General features: G+C 45.2%; 1 protein-coding gene across 1 annotated transcript in view; it reads left to right on the top strand.

Annotated features, from left to right (window-relative positions):
- LOC143281135 (thioredoxin domain-containing protein 16-like) overlaps window positions 1-15,742 on the top strand; it is a 19,613-nt gene extending 3,871 nt beyond the window's left edge. The window contains exons 3-12 of the mRNA XM_076586130.1: window positions 3,626-3,793; window positions 5,114-5,360; window positions 7,027-7,160; window positions 7,818-7,902; window positions 8,983-9,109; window positions 9,524-9,684; window positions 10,078-10,186; window positions 10,912-11,005; window positions 12,157-12,297; window positions 13,810-15,742. Coding sequence (XP_076442245.1) covers window positions 3,626-3,793; window positions 5,114-5,360; window positions 7,027-7,160; window positions 7,818-7,902; window positions 8,983-9,109; window positions 9,524-9,684; window positions 10,078-10,186; window positions 10,912-11,005; window positions 12,157-12,297; window positions 13,810-14,462 — 1,919 coding nt within the window. The 3' untranslated portion in view covers window positions 14,463-15,742. The remainder of the gene's footprint in view (window positions 1-3,625; window positions 3,794-5,113; window positions 5,361-7,026; window positions 7,161-7,817; window positions 7,903-8,982; window positions 9,110-9,523; window positions 9,685-10,077; window positions 10,187-10,911; window positions 11,006-12,156; window positions 12,298-13,809) is intronic.
- Window positions 15,743-21,913: the final 6,171 nt, after the last annotated feature.

The following is a 21,913-nucleotide window of genomic DNA, read 5'->3' on the forward strand; positions in this document are numbered from 1 at the left end:
ACGATATCTATGTATGTTTAATTCAAAGAGAGAGAGGGAGAGAGAGAGAGAGAGAGAGAGGGAGAGACCGAACAACCGACCGACCGAACGAACTGAATTTTAAGATATTAAAAGAACTAAGCACAGATACATTTTTACATCCAGCCCTATGGGCGAAAACTGACTGTGACCGAACTTGCAGCCATCAGTGCAGCCAGCTGAGCACCAGCTGTCACAAATGTTGGTGTGGACACCCGCCGCTATGCCGTGCCCGACATCAGAGGAGGCAGCTGCTGTCCCGACTGTCTGGGCTAGAATTTGAAATTAACATGGTGGAGATTGTCTTGCTCCAGTTACATCCCCGCTCTCTCGGCCAAAAGGGTTCCAGGACAGTCGGCGCTGGAATTGTCCCCAAAAGCCAACCAGCCCCTAAGGCTGCAGCACAAAGAGCTAGTGCAATCTTGCCTCCTGGTTTGAGAGTCACAGTGTTTCAAAAGACTAAGCTGTAAATGAATTCCTAATACAATGGAGAAACCATTGTTGTCAGACTAACTGTAAGCTCAGGCATATCATTCTCTGACGTCGACCTTTCTTTGGAAAGCTCCAGCCTCCGATCTCTCAACATGGCGCAGTCGGGTCTCCTCTAATGCCACCACCTCTAAGGGACAGAGGATCGGCACTGCTGTTTGACTGCAGAACCAAACTGAGCGTCTGGTCATTTAGATGAGACGATACACCCAGGTTCCATGTGCAGCACGCACTTTGCGCGCTGAAAAAGACCCCACGGCAACAAAAGGGTTGTCCTCTGGCAAAATTCTGCATTGGAGATCCACTCTTGACAGGTATACAACAAATGACTACGCAAAGTCTTTGCCTGGCAAAGTGTGTTGGGTTATGCCTAACAGGTGTGGTGTAGCGTGTATAGGTTTGGCCGAAAGCAGTGACACCTCCTTGGGAAACTCGCACTGATTTGTCAAATTACTTTCCCACTGTGTTTTAAACTGGATGTGCGAGTTAGCGTGCGGTTGGGAGGGTGGGGGTGGGCGAGGAAGAGGGATGGGGGACGGGAAAGGGGGGGGGGAGGTGAGGAGTGTGTATGGTGGGTTGAGGGTGGGGGTGGGGGTTCAAGACGGGCACTCGAGCATTCTGAACCTGGCGTATCAGATGACACTGACTTGAACTCTGTGTAAACACGGATGCACTTTGGAAAGCACTTTGCCCAGTGCTTTGAGACAGAATAGGCCTGCCGTTTTCTTTGCACATGAAATAGGAACACGGGTGCATTTGCGTGCGTACATGCATGCATGCATGCGTGTGTGTGTGTGTGTGTGTGTGTGTGTGTGTGTGTGTGTGTGTGTGTGTGTGAGAGAGATACAGGACATGCTTTTTTTTTAATAAATAAAATGCTACACGCTATTGTTTTTTTGTTGTAAAATATTACACGCTTTTTTTGTTGTTGTTGTCGTTGGTTGAATTTGTTGGTAATCATTAGAAAACAAATGTTCCTTTCACCTGTAGGGGTGATATATTCTGATTCATTCTGAAAACAAAGAAGACAACTAACCAAAACCAAACCTAACCTAAAGAAAAACGAAAACATGGGCATGCAGTATGATGTAACTTTGATTGTAACAGTCCGATTTACACAAACACTCAAGAAAGTACAGGGTGATTGTCACAGTCCGATTTACACAGACATAAGAAATTACAGGGTGATTATCACAGTCCGATTTACACAGACATAAGAAATTACAGGGTGATTATCACAGTCCGATTTACACAGACATAAGAAATTACAGGGTGATTATCACAGTCCGATTTACACAGACATAAGAAATTACAGGGTGATTGTCACAGTCCGATTTACACAGACATAAGAAATTACAGGGTGATTGTCACAGTCCGATTTACACAGACATAAGAAATTACAGGGTGATTGTCACAGTCCGATTTACACAAACACACAAAGTTCAGGGTGATTGTCACAGTCCGATTTGCACAAACACACAAGAAAGTACAGGGTGATTGTCACAGTCCGATTTACACAAACACTCAAAAAGTACAGGGTGATTGTCACAGTCCGATTTACACAAACACTCAAGAAAGTACAGGGTGATTGTCACAGTCCGATTTACACAAACACTCAAGAAAGTACAGGGTGATTGTCACAGTCCGATTTACACAAACACTCAAGAAAGTACAGGGTTCACAAAAACATAAGGACCACTGGGGAAGTTGAGCGCATGGTGAAAAGATGCTGGATTTCCGACAAACAGCGGTGTGTACAGCCAGTGTAATGAGCGCCACTCATAACGACAGGTGCTTTCTTGCACGTGTAGTTCCATTCTTTGCAATGCCGAATCACAGCTTTCCTTTATAAACCCCTGAATACCTGTATAATTTTGGGCAGAAACGTTGGTTTTTCAAACGCATTTTCCAAGCTCTTTATGGTGCACTTGTTCCCGAAAGACATTTCGGCACTGTATTCAGAGAGAGAGAGAGAGAGAGAGAGAGAGAGATGTGGACCAGTTTCACCCTGCACAATTTAAATCATCTCTCAGTCTTTTAAGATAATTTTCAGAAAACACACGTTCGGCTTATGTCAGCTATCGACATATGTTTACAGTTGGGTCAACAGTAAAGTGAGAGATGTATAATCAATGGTTTCTCCACTGCAATGGGAATTCATTTACAGCTTTGTCTTTTGTGAAGGATTGTGACTCTCAAACTTTATCTTTTGTGAAGGATTGTGACTCTCAAACTTTGCGGCAACATCGCACTGGCTCTTAGTGTTGCAGCTTTGGGTGGGGGGGTGGGGTGGGGGGGCTAGTTGGCCTTTGGGAACCATACCCAAAGCAAACTGTCCTAAAGCCTTCTTGGCCGAAATACTTGGGATGTAACCTGGGCAAGACACTCTCCACTAAAATCAAATTCTGGTCCAGAAAGTTGGGACATCAGTTGCCTCTGCTGTTCTGATGGTTACAAACGGACTTGACTGACCTTCATACATGTTTTATTTTTGTTTTGTTTTTTAAATGAAGTGATCCTTAGCTTTGTGTGAAGACTGCATGAAATGTGAGGAGGAAGGTGGCAGAATGGTTAAGACGTTCATCTGCCGATACAGAGAGTCCATGAGGGTCGGGGTTCGAATCCCGCTCTCGCCCTTTCTCCCCAAGTCTGACAGGAAAATCAAACTGGGAGTGTAGCCATTCGGGATGAGACGATAAACCGTGGTCCCGTTTGCAGCACGCACTTGGCACACTGAAAAAGAAACCATAGTAACGAGAGTGATGTCCTCTGGCAAAATTCTGTTGAAGAAATCCACTCTGATAGGTACACACACACACACACACACACACACACACACACACACACACATGATGATATATATATATATATAAATATCTATCTATCTATCTATCTATCTATCTATCTATCTATCTATCTATATATATATATATATATATATATATATATATATATATATATATATATGCACTGAAGGCCTGACTAAGCGCGTTGATGTATGCTGCTTGTCAGACGTTCGGCTGGCAGATACCACTGGTGTAACGGGTATGGATTTGTCCGAACGTAGTGACGCCTCCATGAGAAACTGAAGCTGGCACATACTGTGTGATGTTGTCAGGGCTGAGGAACATAGAGGACGACCCGGTGCTGTACGTGGCTGCCAGGAGGCGGAGGGAGAAACGTCTGGAACTGGTGCCACACATCCCGGCTCTGACCGACAAGACCTTCCCCGATACAGCGTATAACTCCAGCAACTCACTGGTCGTCGTCCTCTTCTATTTACCCTGTGAGTGACAGGGATAATATATATATCGTCTTTACGTGTGCAATCTACTGTGGTATGCCCTTCTATTTATCCTGTGAGTGACAGGGATATATATCGTGTTTACGTGTGCAGTATACTGTGGTATGCCCTTCTATTTACCCTGTGAGTGACAGGGATAATATATATATATATATATATATATATATATATATATATATATATATATATATATATATATATCGTCTTTACGTGTGCAATATACTGTGGTATGCCCTTCTATTTACCCTGTGAGTGACAGGGAATATATATATATATATATATATATATATATATATCGTCTTTACGTGTGCAGTATACTGTGGTATGCCCTTCTATTTACCCTGTGAGTGACAGGGATAATATATATATATGTATATATATATATATATATATATATATATATATATATATATATATATATATATATATCGTCTTTACGTGTGCAATATACTGTGGTATGCTCTTCTATTTACCCTGTGAGTGACAGGGATAATATAATACATAAAATTTACACACACACACACACACACACACACACACACACACACACACACACACACACACATATATATCGTCTTTACGTGTGCAGTATACTGTGGTATGCCCTTCTATTTACCCTGTGAGTGACAGGGGTTATATATATATATATATATATATATATATATATATATATATATATATATATATATATATATATCGTCTTTACGTGTGCAATATACTGTGGTATGCTCTTCTATTTACCCTGTGAGTGACAGGGATAATATAATACATAAAAATTACACACACACACACACACACACATATATATATATATCGTCTTTATGTGTGCAGTATAGTGTAGTATGCTCTTCTGTTTACCCTGTGAGTGATAGGAATAATATGATTTATACCGGCAGCGTCTGTTCGTGTACAACATGCTCAACTGCGGTGAATATGAAATACGACGTGAAAAAACATGCTGTGGTACGCTTTTTAAAAATTATTTTATCTATCTGTGGGGGAGGTACGTTGCAGTTTCGAGTGATTGGTGTGTTGGTTGGGTGGGTGATATATATATATATATATATATATATCACACAAACACATGTATACACACATGCATGAGAGAGAGAGAGAGAGAGAGAGAGAGAGTTTACTGATAGATTGACCAGCTCGCTATATGTTTAGAAATATTCTATTCATTCATTTTGTTGATTTATAATGTGCGTTATTAATGTGTGTCATTTATACATTTGTGATTTGTAGTCCGTTTTATAAACACGTGATCGTCTCTCTGATCGGAGGCTATTTTACACTTTTCAGTTGACGCAGTAGGGATGCTGTTTCTGCAGCAGTATCAACAAGCGGGCCGAGAATTAGCCTCCGTCAAGGGAGGCAACTCCTCTTCCACTCACCTCCTCACGCGCGTGAACTGCTACGATTGGACAGACGTGTGCCGGAAGGAGAATGTGACCACCTATCCCGTCATCCACCTGTACCAGCGGGGAAAATGGCGGCAGCGGTACCGGGACGCTCTGGATAAGGACGCTCTGGTCCGCTCTGTCTTTCTGTGGGTTCTGCTCCCTGATGCTGTGTGTGTGTGTGTGTGTGTGTGTGTGTGTGTGTGTGTGTGTGTGTGTGTGTGTGTGTGTGTGGTGATGATGATGATGAAAGAGGGGGAGGAGGAAGAAGAAGAAGAAGGAGGAGGAGGGGGAGGAGAAGAAGGAAAAGGAGGAGGAGGGGGAGGAGGAGAAGAAGAAGGAGGAGAAGAAGAAGAAGAAGAAGGAGGAGGAGGAGGGGGGTAGAAGAAGAAGGAAAAGGAGGAGGAGGAGGGGGAGGAGAAGAAGAAGGAAAAGGAGGAGGAGGGGGAGGAGGAGAAGAAGAAGGAGGAGGAGGAGGAGGGGGAGGAGGAGAAGAAGAAGGAGGAGGAGGACGAGAAGAAGAAGGAAAAGGAGGAGGAGGGGGAGGAGGAGAAGAAGAAGGAGGAGGAGGACGAGAAGAAGAAGGAAAAGGAGGGGGAGGAGGAGAAGAAGAAGGAGGAGGGGGGAGGAGAGGAAGAAGGAGGAGGGGGAGGAGACGGAGGAGAAGAAGAAGGAGGAGGGGAGGAGAAGAAAAAGGAAAAAGAGGAGGACGGGGCGGAGGAAGAAGAAGGAGGTGGAGGAGGAGAAGAAGAATAAGAGGGAAGACGATATTGATTACGATTAAAAAAAAAAAAAAAAAAAAAAAAAGAAGATTAACGTGTATCCTGGTGTATGATAACGTGTACGATGGTGACAATGATGAAATAATGATGACGAGGTGGAGACACAAAACGAATGTCACATCCTTCAGCCTGCACTGTGAGCAGCCCCCCTGTGGCTGAGGACTGAGGAAGAAGTGGACCAGTTTGTAAATGATGATGATGGTGATGGTGTGATGATGATGATGGTGATGGTGATGGTGTGATGATGATGATGGTGATGGTGTGATGACGACAATGACGATGACGAGGAGTGTCCTTGCCTTCACTCTGCAGAGTAAACAGCCCCTATGGCTGAGGACGGAGAGAGAAGTGGACTAGTTTGTGAATGATTGTGATGGTGATGATGATGATGATGATTACAATGATGATGACAATGATGATGACGATGATGATGATGATGATGATGATGACAACGATGAGTGTCCCAACCTTCAGCCTGCAGGGTACATAGCCCCTTTGGCTGAGGACGGAGAGAGAGGTGGACCTGTTTGTGAATGATTGTGATGGTGATGATGATGATGATGATGACAATGATGATGATGATGATGATGATGATGACAACGATGAGTGTCCCCACCATCAACCTGTAGAGTAAATAGCCCCTTTGGCTGAGGACGGAGAGAGAAGTGGACTAGTTTGTGAATGATGATGATGATGATGATGATGATGATGATGAGTGTCCCCACCTTCAACCTGTAGAGTAAATAGCCCCTTTGGCTGAGGACGGAGAGAGAAGTGGACTAGTTTGTGAATGATGATGATGATGATGATTACAATGATGATGACAATGATGACGGCGATGATGATGACGATGATGATGACAATGATGATGGCGATGACGAGGAATGTCCTTATCTTCAGTCTCCAGAGTGAACAGCCCCTGTGGCTGAGGACGGAGACAGAGGTGGACCAGTTTGTGAATGATGATGACAATGATGATGACGATGATGATGACAATGATGATGGCGATGACGAGGAATGTCCTTATCTTCAGTCTCCAGAGTGAACAGCCCCTGTGGCTGAGGACGGAGACAGAGGTGGACCAGTTTGTCAGCGGTCACCTTCCAGTGTCGGCTCATCGCTGGGTGGACAACGTGGTCATCCTGAAACCTTCCGCGGCCCAGACAGGTGGTGGTGGTGGTGGTGGTGGTGGTGGTGGTGGTGGTGGTGGTGGTGTGTGTGTGTGTGTGTGTGTGTGTGTGTGTGTGTGTGTGTGTGTGTGTGTGCTTAATGTGTGGGCATGGAGGTGTATGCGTGTAACCCCCCCCCACCCCTACACACACACAGAGGGAGAGAGAGAGAGACAGACAGACAGACAGACAGACAGACGCGTGTGTAATCACATAGATACCCTGACTCTCACACACACAGAGGTGCACTCGCCTTCTGCATTTTGTCATGACAACCTTAAGGTTCTCTGACAATAAAGCATTCTGTTCCATCCTATTCTATATGGGATGCAATGCAATACAACATAATATATTGCAATGCAATGCCATACCTTATGATACCAAACTTGAAAATAAAATTATAATACAATGCAATACAATACGTTGCTATGCAATGCAATGCAATACAATAAAGTACAACCAAACCCAATTCGATCCAAACCAATGCTACCCAATGTAATGCAGTTTAGTCCTATTGATTGATTCTAGTCGAATCCAAACCAACACAGTTCAATGCAATGCAATGCAGTCCGATACGATGCAGTACAATACAACACAACGCAACGCAATACAGTAAACACAATACAATACAATACAATGTGTGTGTATACCACAGAAGTGGAGGCCTTCACACAAGTGGTCAAAGAACTGGAGACTCAGATGCTGTTCGCCATTGTCCGTCCTGAGGTGGACATACATCTGTGAGTGCTGAACTCGTGTGTGTGTGTGTGTGTGTGTGTGTGTGTGTGTGTGTGTGTGTGTGTGTGTGTGTACGTTTATTTGTAATTTTTGTTTGTTTGTTTTGGTTGCACATTTTACAAGGATACACACACACACACACACACACACACACACACACACACACACACACACACACACACACACACACCGAGACGTACGCGAGCTCTTCACTCCATACACATCCGAATATTCATAGAGTGACACTGATTTCATTCCAGCTTCTTCATGAAATAATCTCTCGTCACCAGTATGATACTACTACTACTACTACTGATATTTTTGCATGACTCTGTGAAGCTTGAAACCGTGTTCTGTGGACCTTTGATATTTCTTTCTGTCTGGAAAATACAAGAAATGTCGCGCGCAGAAGATACACACAAGCTCTCTCTCTCTCTCCCCCCCCTCCCTCTCCCTCTCTCTTGAATCTGATTATAGTGGAGAGTGTATTGTCCAAATTATCTCCCCATGTCTCAGTCAAGAGGGTAAAAGGACAGTCAAATAGCCCCCAAAGACCAGCTAGGCCCCAAGGCTGCAGCACGAAGAGCCAGTGCAGCCTTGCCTCCTGGTTTGAGAGTCATTATCCTTCATATAGTACTAAGCTTTCCCTTGGCCTAACGCTAGGCTTGTATCATATATTGCCAGGTTTTACAGTTGGGCCACCGGCAAAGTAAGAGCTGTATGATCAGTGGTTTCTCCATCACAATGGAAAGTCATGTACAGCTGAGTCGTTTGTGAAGAACTATGACTCTGAAATTAGGAGGCAAGATTGCGCTGGCTCTAGTGCTGCAGCCTTTGGGGGCTAGTTGGACTTTGGCAGATACCCCAGCACCGACTGTCCTAAACCTCTCTTGGCCGAGAGAGTGGGAACGTAACTTGGGCAAGACACTCTCCACAATAATCAAATTCTAGCCCAGATAGTCGGGACAGCAGATGGCTCCGGTGATGTTGCTCGGACACGACTGACTATCATACAACCAAACAAATTCCCACTGCAGTTGAGAAGCAATTGATCACACAGCGGTGACTCTGCTGTTGGTCAGGGGGATAGAGAAGGGGGTGACCCACATCAGGCTGAGAGACAGGCACAGGCCACACGACACCCTCACACACAGTCTGGAACCAGAGTCCATTCGGCACTTCTTGTTGATGGGCAAGTTTCATCTTTTGGTGAGTTTGGAGACTTGGCGTTATTGGTTTTTTTTATGTGTGTGTGTGTGTGTGTGTGTGTGTGTGCGTGCGTGATTGCGTGCGTGCGTGCGTGTGTGTGTGTGTGTGTGTGTGTGTGTGTGTGTGTGTGTGTGTGTGTGTGTGTGTGTGTGCTCGCGCGCGCTTGTGCGTGTATATTCGTGTTTGCATAGCCTACATGTGTGTTGTCCATCTACTGTCTGTTCGTTAGTCCGCCCATCTGCATGTATGTATATATATATTTTCTATGTTCATTTTCATTCATTGGAAATATAACTTATTTTGATGTAATGTACTTGTTTGAAAGAATCTATGAAAAGGAAAGAGGAAGCGAGAGACAGACACAGAGACAGACACAGAGACAGTATGATGACAGCTTCGTTCGCTGTATTGCAGCCCGAACTGACGTTCCGGAATTTCCCGGAGCTGTACGCCCGGCAGCAGCCACTGGGCATTCTCTTCGAGGAACCTTCCCACCCGGAGTCTCGTCAGCACGTCAGAGCGCTTGTTGACGTCATCAGATCCGGACACGTGCACAACGTCACATTTTGCACCATGTAGGTCGGAAAGTGTGTGTATGCGTGTGTGTAGGGGGGGGGGGGGGAGGGAAAGGGATATGAATACAATATTATTCACAACATTAACTTAACAACAATCTAAGAGAATAACCTTCCAACTCGAAAACATATATGCGTAATAGAAAAATAAGAAAAAAAGTTTTTTTTGTTTTTTTTTAATGTGTGTGTGTGTGTGTGTGTGTGTGTGTGTGTGTGTGTGTGTGTGTGTGTTGTGTGCGTGTGCGGTAATTAAAAATATATATATGTGTGCGCGCGCGCGGCATGAATGCGCGCATGCATGTGTGTGCGTGCGTGCGTGCATGTGTGCGTGTGTATGTGTGTGCTTGTGTGTGTGTATGCATGTGCGCGCATGTGCGCGTGTGTGTTACCTAGGAAGGTAAGGACGGCAGACGAGGACAGCAGTGACATGGCAGAGAGACTGCTGCGTACCTACACAGACCAGGTGGATGTTCCGGCCTTTGTCATCGTCGATCTCCTCAAGGTGAGGACGATACAGCACACACACACACACACACACACACACACACACACACACACACACACACACACACACACACACACACACACAATGCAAGAATATGTGCAGTGAATTCCTACCCACTGTGTCTAGGACTCGTCATAGGAAGGCGGGGCCCAGTCCTCCCCTTCCGCCTTTTAATTTCTTCTTCTTCTTTTTTCTACCTTCCCTAACCACGTCAGGCACCCCATTAACACCCCCGGATGGAGTGCGACGGTTCCCTGTGGACTGTCGGCGCTTAGGACTTGTGACTGACGAACCCTAGTAGCCGTGTATGGGTGGTGGTGTTGGGGGCTGGGGGGGCTCGGAATGAGCGGCGTGGGAGTAATGCCACTGAAAAAGGTGCCGGTGCAGATGATGGCGCAGGAAAGGAAAAAAAAAACAAGAAAAAAATGCCTGAGGTGTGTCAGAGTGCAGTGCCTGTCTCAGCGGATTACACAACACCAGGTAGGAACGAGGGGATCGAACCAACCAAGACCAGTGGATCAGAAGTCCAGCACCTTACCCCCTCCTCCCACCCTGTCACGGGGCCTCAGTGTGTGTGTGTGTGTGTGTGTGTGTGTGTGTGTGTGTGTGTGTGTGTGTGTGTGTGTGTGGGTGTGTGTGTGTACGTGCGTGCGTGAGTACGTGTGTGTGTGTTTGTGTGTGTGTGTGTGTGTGTGTGTGTGTGTGTGTGTGTGTGTGTGCAGCGCACGGTGCACCATTTCAAGGAGTGGTCCCTGACTGACGATCACCTGCCGCTGTGGGTGAGGGGGGTGCAGGAGGGCAAAATCCCCCCGTCCAGTGAGTGCTGTGCATGTCTTGGTTTGTCTGTCTGTCTGTCTGTCTGTCTGTCTGTCTGCCTGTCTGTTTCTTCTTCTTCTTCTTCATCCTCCGCCTCCTCCTTCTTCTTCTTCCCCCCCCCCCTCCCTTCCTCCTTAACCCTCTCCTCCTCGTCCTCCTAGTCCTAGTCCTCGTCCTCCTCCTTCTTCTTCTCCCCCCCCTCCCTTCCTCCTTAACCCTCTCCTCCTCGTCCTCCTAGTCCTAGTCCTCGTCCTCCTCGTCCTCGTCCTCCTCCTTCTTCTTCTTCTCCCCCCCTCCCTTCCTCCTTAACCCTCTCCTCCTCGTCCTCCTAGTCCTAGTCCTCGTCCTCCTCCTTCTTCTTCTTCTCCCCCCCCCCCCTTCCTACTTAACCCTCTCCTCTTCGCCCTCCTAGTCCTAGTCCTCGTCCTCCTCCTTCTTCTTTTCTCCCCCCCCCCCCTTCCTACTTAACCCTCTCCTCCTCGTCCTCCTAGTCCTCGTCCTCCTCGTCCTCGTCCTCCTTCTTCTTCTTCTTCCACCCCCATTTTCTGCGTTCGCGGGCTGCAACTCTCACGTCCACTCCTATTTACGACCTGGCATTTACGTGCGTGATCATTTTTTTACCCCGCCACGTAAGCAGCCATACTCCGTCGAGGGGTTAGGCAACAGCAGGTCTGTAACTGTAAGCTTTCATGTGTGGATCTGAGTATCGGAACCTTTAACCCATCAGGTGTGCTGAAACCGGAGATCGACTGAACTCCGAAAAAGGCGAGAGTCCGTCCCATTCGGCCACACCCCGTCTTTGTTGATCTGCCAGTCAGTCCGTCTGTTGTCCGTCCGCTTATCTGTCCGTCTTTGTGTTTTATCGTGTACTGATTCTGTCTCTCTATCTCTGTCTGTCTCTGTCGGTCTGTTTGTCTATCTCCCTCTCTCTCTCTCTCTCTCTTTTTCTGTGACCAGAGAGCTGGTTGTAACATGGGAGAGAACACAGTTAATTTTTGTTTTGGTGTCCTGAACGGGGTTCTTTCCCTTGCGTCAAATTTGTGTGTGTGTGTGTGTGTGTGCACCGCGTGTTCCGGTGTGAGTGTGTGTGTGTGCCGGTGTGTGTGTGTGTGTGTGTGTGTGTGTGTGTGTGTGTGTGTGTGTGTGTGCAGAGCACCTGGCCAGCGAGCAGTGGAGGCCGGTGGGCCGGCACATTGACTTCCTGTCCAAGATGGACAGGGCCAGGGAGAGGAAGGAGAAGGCGGACAGCAGGCAGGACCACTCTGAGCACGTGCACCAGGAGGGCTTCTTTGGTAATGAACGACAGCAACAAAAACAATAATAAAGTACCAACAATAACAACGAGGATAACAACAAAATTACACACCGACAATAACAACAACAGTGACAACAAAATAACACAAGTATAATAACAACAATAACATACCGATATACCAACAATAAGAACAATAACATACCAACAATAGCAACAATAACATACCGACATACCAACAATAACAAGAACATACCGACATACCAACAATAACAACATACCAACAATAACATACCGACAATAACAACAACAGTGACAACAAAATAACACAACTACAATAACAACAATAACATACCGACATACCAACAATAACAACAAGAACTTACCAACAATAACATACCGACATACCAACAATAACATAACAACAACAATAACATACCGACATACCAACAATAACAACAATAACATACCAACATAACAATAACATACCGACATACCAACAATAACAACAATAACATACCAACAATAACATACCGACATACCAACAATAACAACAATAACACAACGAAATACCAACAACAACAATAACATACCGACATACCAACAATAACAACAATAACATACCAACATACCAACAACAGTAACATACTGACATACCAACAACAACAACAACAAAATAACATACCGACAATAACAGCAATAACATACCGACAATATATATATATATATATATATATATATATATATATATGTATATATATTGTATTCTAGTAAATTGTTCATTGCAGTAAAGATTCATAGACTAATATGCAGTAAACACGTCGATGATGTAGTCTGTGTCACTGTATGTGTTATGTCCAGAGTTTGTATTTCTTTCCATTTAATCGCGAACAAGAAAAACGAGGTCACGCCGTCTTCTTACGAAGCATCACAAACGTTACCGCAACTGGATGCGGTAATGTGGTGTTTTCGGAACCCTGGAAATGTCCTCAACGAAATGAACCGTTAATGATACGGGAACACGGCTTGATCCGGAAAACTTACAAATTATTATTGGCATGACTGTGAAGATTCTTTTTGTACTATTTTAAAGCCAAATATTGACGAACAAAGTATATCCAGATGAAATGACAATGTTAAAGTTTACCACGAGCACACGGACAGACAGACAGACAGACAGACAGACAGACACACACACACACACACACACACGCACACACACACACACACACACACACACACACACACACACACACACACACACACACACATACAGACAACCGCACACCGGGTTACAGAACAGACTCACTTTGTTTACACAAGTGAGTAAAAACAGGATAACATGTCTTTTCGTATAATTGCGACGGACAACCTGATTGTCCAGATCAATAATGTATACGTGATGTGCCCGCCTTTCACTGACAAGCATATTCTTCAACAGGGGGCAAGGGATGTATACACACATAGAGATGGTAACCCTAAGTGGTAGTGTGGCGAAATAATGTTGTTCATATGTGTAATAAAATCGATTTCCTTTTTTTTTTTTTCTCAGATTCGAATGGCGAATTCCGGACGCACACATCTGAAGATGAGGAAGACGAAGACGAAGAAGAACAGAGTCAACAACACCATTTCCACCGCCACCAGTACAAGGATGAACACATCCACAACCAGGACCAGAACCAGAATAACCAGAATCAACACCGACTGGACCAGAATCGGGATCCTCAGAACCAGAACCAGAACAGGGACAGTCCAAACGAGAACAGACATCATCAGGAAGAACACGAGAAAAACAACAAACCATCCCAGAACCAGGACAGACACCTTCAAAACCAGAACCAGCACGAACGCAACAAGAACCAGCACGAAGACCACAAGCACCACCACCATCACCGAAAACAGAATCAGCACATGAAGGACCAGAACCAGAAACGGCACAGAAAGGACGAGGCAGACCGTCAGAGGAACGCACACAAACGAAACCAGCACATGAAACATACGGCCCGGAAGCTGAAAGAAAAGACGAACCCAGGCTTCAGACTCCGTGACTTGGATCTTGATTCGGACAAAGAGAAAAAGAGGCAGCAGCCTCCACCTACCGGCAGCAAGAAATCTTCCAGAACTTTGTCCAAGGACGCAGAGAATGGTGTCGCGAGGAAAGGAAGAGATATGAAGGATTTCAAGCTTCGCATTGAGTTGTGAAGAAAGCAATCTGTTGATAACTGTTGGTAGTGTTGTTATCTTTTATATGGTTTCGTTTTTATTGTTGTTGATGATGATGGTTGTTCTACGTTAGAATGATTATCTGTGTAACCAGACTTTCTCATTGATAACCAGATATATCATCAAAACCACATTTTGATGGGGAAAAAAACCGACAGTAATACCTACGCAGATTAATATGGACGATTGTGTAAGCATGAGCACACACACACACACACATACACACACACACACACACACACACACACACACACACACTAATATATATATATATATATATATATATATACATATCAAATTTTCACGTCTATTATGCAATAGAGTCTATACAGATTAACGGATTTGATTTGCGGTTTTGATGTAATTCTACGGTTCATGAGCAGTCTAGATTAACGGATCTAATTCCCGGTTCTGAAATATTATACATGAGCGAAGTCTAGATTAATTAACAGAGTTAATTCATGATTCTGATATATGCATACGTTGAGTCTAGATTTACGGATTTGATACCGGATTCTTCCCCTCTTCACACCCCCCACACCCCCCGTAGTACCCCTCACCCCCCACGCCCCCCTCAACATCCCCAACCCCCATTCCCACCCCGTCTGGATTAATCGATTTGATTCCCGATTCTAAAATATACATGATTTCAGTTTGTATTAACTCCTGATTGTGATATTTTGCCTGCCAGACTATGATACCATCTTAGCTGACCATGAGGGTCCCAGATCAACTGCACTTCTTTTATATTCTCTCGTCTAACATTCAAGAGACTAACACACACCTCAATTGTGGCATCATCAACCTCTTCTTTTTCGTTTAAAGTTGAAAGACGTAATAATGAAGACTACTACTACTACTACTACTACTGCTGCTGCTGCCGTTGCTGCTGCAACAACCACCATGACTACTGCAATGACACACGTCTTCGGAAGTAGACGAAGGGAAAGAACTGCGTTCATGAAATAGATAAAATAAACCGTGTTCTCTCCCATTCCTCACCAGCGGTGTCTGCGTGTGTTGTTCGACTGACATTTACTGATACTTATATATCGCCAAATTTCGGTCAGAGACCAAGTTTTAGGCTCAAACCAAACATAGAGTCATTTGCACAACAGTCTGCTTTCTTGGGCAGAGCCAGCTGACAGCTGCCTTGAGGTGCTCAGCACTTGTGTCCTGTGTCATTCAGTCAGAATATGGTCACGCGTGCACACACACACACACACACACACACACACACACACACACACACACACACACACACACACACACACACACACACACACACGTACATTAACCACAACTGTTTGTGGGCATTTCAAGGGAATTCCAAATAACAAAATAGAACACTGAAAAAAAAGGACAGGATTGATTTTTTTTTTTTTAACAAAGTTGTCTCTTTGTTTAACGAACAGAGAGTACAGAAAGACGGTACTCAAAGTTGTCTCTTTGTTTAACGAACAGAGAGTACAGTAAGACGGTACTCAAAGTTGTCTCTTTGTTTAACGAACAGAGAGTACAGAAAGACGGTACTCAAAGTTGTCTCTTTGTTTAACGAACAGGGAGTACAGTAAGACGGTACTCAAAGTTGTCTCTTTGTTTAACGAACAGAGAGTACAATAAGACGGTACTCAAAGTTGTCTCTTTGTTTAACGAACAGAGAGTACAGTAAGACGGTACTCAAAGTTGTCTCTTTGTTTAACGAACAGAGAGTACAATAAGACGGTACTCAAAGTTGTCTCTTTGTTTAACGAACAGAGAGTACAGTAAGACGGTACTCAAAGTTGTCTCTTTGTTTAACGAACAGAGAGTACAGTAAGACGGTACTCAAAGTTGTCTCTTTGTTTAACGAACAGAGAGTACAATAAGACGGTACTCAAAGTTGTCTCTTTGTTTAACGAACAGAGAGTACAATAAGACGGTACTCAAAGTATGTCTGTTTTCGAGCCTTCATATGCCAAGTGCTCTTGGAGGCGGATTGAAAAAGTTCCGAACCCGAACCCTCCACCACCACCACCTCTCTCTCTCTCTCTCTCTGTGTTAGGAATGAAAAGAAGTAAAGTAAAGAAGTAAAATAACAGATGATCGATTTTGGCTGTATTATTTCTTTATATATATATATATATATATATATATATATATATATATATATATATATTTTTTTTTTTTTTTTTTTTTTTTTTTAAAGTAAATGTAATTGATCAGAATGTAGGATTTCGGTACTGCAGGACCAAGCATAGCCTGTTGTAATGTGATGTGGTCGTGTTGATTGATTATGAGACATAACCTTGTCACCCACACCCTTGTCAGTAGGTGAAATGACAATAAGATATCAAAGTCTCTCTCTCTCTCTCTCTCTCTCTCTCTCTCTCTCTCTCTCTCTCTCTCATCAGTCTTCTCTTTTGCTCACTCCTTTCTATCCCCCCGCACCCCCCCCCCCCCCGCCACCCCTCTACCCCCCAACAAAGCCCCTCCCCCCAGCCCTTCTCGATTTCTTTCCATTTATTATTGCTCTCTTTTCTCCTCTCTTTGCAACACTGTCTCATTCTCTTTGTTTTTCTCTGTGTTTTTTTTTCCCCTTTCTCTCTATGTCTTTCTTTATCTTCCCACTCTCCCGTCTGCCCCAATTTATCTCTCTCTCTCCCCCCCCCCCGCCCCAATGTATCTATCTCTCTCCCCCCTGCCCCAATGTATCTATCTCTCTCCCCCCTGCCCCAATTTATCTATCTCTCTCTCCCCCTGCCCCAATTTATCTATCTCTCTCCCCCCCCCCCTCTGCCCCAATTTATCTATCTCTCTCTCCCCCCCCCCGCCCCAATTTATCTCTCTCTCTCCCCTGCCCCAATTTATCTTTCTCTCTCTCCCCCCCCCGCCCCAATTTATCTCTCTCTCTCCCCCCCTGCCCCAATTTATCTATCTCTCTCCCGCCTGCCCCAATTTATCTATCTCTCTCCCCCCCCCCCCGCCCCAATGTATCTCTCTCTCTCCCCCCTGCCCCAATTTATCTCTCTCTCTCCCCCCCCCCGCCCCAATTTATCTCTCTCTCTCCCCCCCCCCCGCCCCAATGTATCTATCTCTCTCCCCCCGCCCCAATTTATCTATCTCTCCCCCCCGCCCCAATTTATCTATCTCTCTCCCACCCCGCCCCAATTTATCTATCTCTCCCCCCCCCCCCGCCCCAATTTATCTATCTCTCTCCCCCCCTGCCCCCAATTTATCTATCTCTCTCTCTCCCCTGCCCCAATTTATCTATCACTCTCCCCCCCTGCCCCAATTTATCTATCTCTCCCCCCCCCGCCCCAATTTATCTATCTCTCTCCCCCCCTGCCCCAATTATCTGTCTCTCTCCCCCCTGCCCCAATTTATCTATCTCTCTCCCCCTGCCCCAATTTATCTCTCTCTCCCCCCCCCGCCCCAATTTATCTGTCTCTCTCCCCCCCTGCCCCAATTTATCTGTCTCTCTCCCCCCCTGCCCCAATTTATCTATCTCTCCCCCCCCCCCGCCCCAATTTATCTGTCTCTCTCCCCCCTGCCCCAATTTATCTATCTCTCTCTCTCCCCCCCCCTGCCCCAATTTATCTCTCTCTCCCCCCCCCCCCCCCGCCCCAATTTATCTGTCTCTCTCCCCCCTGCCCCAATTTATCTATCCCACCCCTCTCACGCTTTTCTTCTACGTTCTTTCTTTTCTCTCTCTCATTCTGTCCTGTTTGTTTTGTTCATGTTGTTAAGGTCTTGTTTGGCTGTACTTCAGGTTGTGTCTTCATATATACCTTTAGCAGGTTCCCAAGGCCATGACCAGCGTTTCGGTTTTATGCGTGAGTCAGGCATCTCTCTTTGTTTTGTTTCCAAAGCACATGTCTCTGGCTTTGTTTTTTGTTTTTGTTTGTTTTTTGTCTCTGTATCTCTCTTTTAATTTTTTTTTTTTAACTTCTGTCTCTTTCATCTATCTTTGTTTTGTTTTCAAAGCACATGTCTCTGTCTTTTTTTGGTCTCTGTATCTCTCTCTTAAAAAAAAAAATCTGTCTCTTTCTCTGTCTCAATCTCTATCTCTCTCTGTCTCTGTCTGTCTGTCTGTCTGTTTCTGTTATCTCCCCCCCCCTCTCTCTCGGGTCTCATTATGTCTGTCTCTTTTTCTACCCCCCCCCCTCTCTGTGTGTGTCTCTCTCTGATTCTGTCTTTGCCTCTTTCTCCCTCCCTTTCTCTGTCTGTCTCTGTCTGTCTGTCTCTCTCCATCTCTCCCTCGCCTTGTCCCACTCCCAAAACCTCTCACCCCTGCTTCTCCCGCCCCGCCCCCCCTCGCCCCCTCCTCCCTCCTACTCTCCACCCTCTCCCCCAGTAGTACCCTTCAGCCCCCCTTCAAACACTCCCATCCCTATTTCCCCTCGTGCTAACTCCTCCTCCCTTCAAGCCCCCTCACACGCACCTCCCCCACCCCCTCCCACCCCATCTCTTCCTGTTGATGATTTCCCGGTCATGAGCAAGGGAGCTGGCAACAACAACGCTTTTGCCCGTGGGAAGGTTTTTTCCCTCGCTGTCAGACTGCAATTGTCAGAAAGGGCCAGAGGATACTCTTCGCCTTCCCCTCCTCCTCCTCTTCTTCTATCCCTTCCTCCTCTTCCTCCTCCTCTTCTTCCACCCCTTCCTCCTCCTCCTCCTCTTCTTCCACCTCTTCCTCCTCCTCCTTCCCCTCCTCCTCCTCTTCTTCCACCTCTTCCTCCTCCTCTTCTTCCACCTCTTCCTCCTCCTTCCCCTCCTCCTCTTCTTCCACCTCTTCCTCCTCATCTTCTTCACCCCCCTTCCTCCTTCTCCTCCTCTTCTTCCACCTCTTCCTCCTCCTTCCTCTCCTCCTCTTCTTCCACCTCTTCCTCCTCTTCCCTCCTCCTCCTCTTCTTCCACCTCTTCCTCCTCCTCTTTTCCATCTCTTCCTCCTCCTTCCCCTCCTCCTCTTCTTCCACCTCTTCCTCCTCATCTTCTTCCCCCCCCTTCCTCCTTCTCCTCCTCTTCTTCCACCTCTTCCTCCTTCTCCTCCTCTTCTTCCACCTCTTCCTCCTCCTCCTTCTCCTCCTCTTCTTCCACCTCTTCCTCCTCCTCCTTCCCCTCCTCCTCCTCTTCTTCCACCTCTTCCTCCTCCTCCTCTCCCTCCTCCTCCTCTTCTTCCACCTCTTCCTCCTCCTTTTCGTCTTCCACCCATTCCTCCTTTCTCTCCTCCTCCTCCTCTTCTCCCACCCTCTCTCGATCCTCTCTGGGCTGTTCTCCTGTCAAGTGTATTGGACGTCATGTAATAACAAGTCGGGCGGTGTTGTAGAAGAGATAATCAGCCCCTCCCCCCCAGCCCCTCCCCCCACCCCTCTCTCTGGTTCTGTGTTCTCGCGGTTTTTTTTCTTCTACTGTTGTTCCTTCTCTCGTTTCTTTTTTTTTTTTTTTTTTTTATTCTTTTCTCTCCATTTTTTTTTCCTTTCTTTCATTTCGCTGTTACCATGGCTCTTTTCTGGTTTGGGGCTGTTTTTTTTGTGTGTTTTTTTTGGTGTGTGTGTGTGTGTGTGTGTGTGTGTGTGTGTGTGTGTGTGTGTGTGTGTTTCTTGTTTTGTCTTTGGAACAGGAGTGTATTGGAGGAAACACATGCGGGTGAATGGCTGTTCCATTACTTTCAACAGGAAGTTCTGGACAATGAGGGAATGGCAAAACTGGGCAACAAGATGTTTCTACTGTGTTCTGCAATGTGGAGTTGTATATATATATGTGTGTGTGTGTGTGTTTGCGTGTGTGTGTATGTGTGTGTGTGTGTGTGTGTGTACATATATATATATATATATATATATATATATATATGGGGAGGGGAGTGGGAACTAAAAGAAAAACATGGTTTGAGTTTGTTTTTGTTTTTTTAAAGATACTATTGGGGCTTTTTCTTTTCTTTTTTTTTGTGGTGACACCTCTATTGCTTCGTTTCATGTCACAATGAAAAAAATCAGTGTTTTTGTTTGTTTGTTTGTTTTTGTTTTCTGAGCATGGGCATGGGGCGTTTTTTCGTGTACGTTGAATGTGTGTGGAAAATGCTAAATGACTGCTGCCAAAACTCTCTCTCTCTCTCTCTCTCTCTCTCTCTCTCTCTATATATATATATATATATATATCTGATGTGTGTGTGTGTGTGTGTGTGTGTGTGTGTGTGTGTGTTGCGGTATCTTGCCTGAATTTCGTTTGCATAAAAAGAAAATAAAATAAAGATGCAAACAAGATCTTTTGCTGGACTTCTTTTTCTTCTCAGAACAGTGTGAAAGGAAGGTGCTCACTCCAGCTAATTGCACACTGTGGGTTTTCCCGTTCCCGTTATATGCAGCGCTGCCTCTGGGGCCCTCGGAGGGATTGATCACAAACTGTTGTCGTCTCTTCTGATCAGATCTTACAACATTTGTTCATGTCAGCTGCATTCCCAGCAACACAGCTACAGTAAGAAACAAAATGAGTTTATGGGCTTAGCATGCATGTGCGTAGCTGTAGAGCAAATGAAAGAACTTTAATAATTTTGATCAGGTATGGGATGGAGAGAAAGGATATCATGAAAAGTTGAAGTACTTTCTTTTCTTCTTTCTTTGTTTCTTCGTTTCTTTCGTTTTGGTCTGTGTCTTTGTTTTTTTTAATTATTCATTTTTATTTATTTGTTCCTTTTTTTGTTTGTTTGTTTGGTGTTTAAACGTTGCTGGACCTGTTGCAGGAACAATGCCATTTGTGTGTAATCTGTGTCATTTTCGTTACATACAGAGGACCGAAAATTTCCCCTTTGTTTCCTCTGTAGACATCACGAATGGTTTTTGTCACGATGAAACATATTCTCTGTCGGACAGGAAGCCAGAGAAACAAGTGGAGCAACTCCGAAAAAGAGAGAGATTAGGTTTGAAAACACAATTCTCAGGCCAGTTTTCTGTTCAGTTGTGTTCAGTGAGAAGGGGGGGTAGTGACAGAGACAGATATGGTGGAGAAGACAGACAGACAGACAGACAGACAGAGGGAGACAGAGAGAGACAAAGACAGAGATAAAGAGACAGAGAAGGACACGGATATATACAGAGAAAGAAAGAGAGAGGGAGAGGGAGGGAGAGGCAGAGTGAGACAGACAGACAGACAGACAGACAGACAGAGAGAGAGAGAGATATTCTAAGATTCAAGATGGTTTATTCATATACAGGGCAAGGCCCCTTATGAAGGGGCGTGTGAATATAATATAATGAAAATACCATAATCTCACACGTGTGAAAATATAACATCAGTCCCAAACGTAAACCAGCCAGAGCTTGAAAGCAGACCGCAGGAAAATCGATATTCTCATGGCGTAGTGGCTTCTCAGAATGTGAAAGCTTTTCATGTGCATATGTGTGTGTGTGTGTGTGTGTGTGTGTGTGTGTGTGTGTGTGTGTGTGTGTGTGTGTGTG

The sequence above is a fragment of the Babylonia areolata genome, chromosome 4, assembly GCF_041734735.1.
Source record: "Babylonia areolata isolate BAREFJ2019XMU chromosome 4, ASM4173473v1, whole genome shotgun sequence".
Lineage (NCBI taxonomy): Eukaryota > Metazoa > Mollusca > Gastropoda > Neogastropoda > Buccinidae > Babylonia > Babylonia areolata.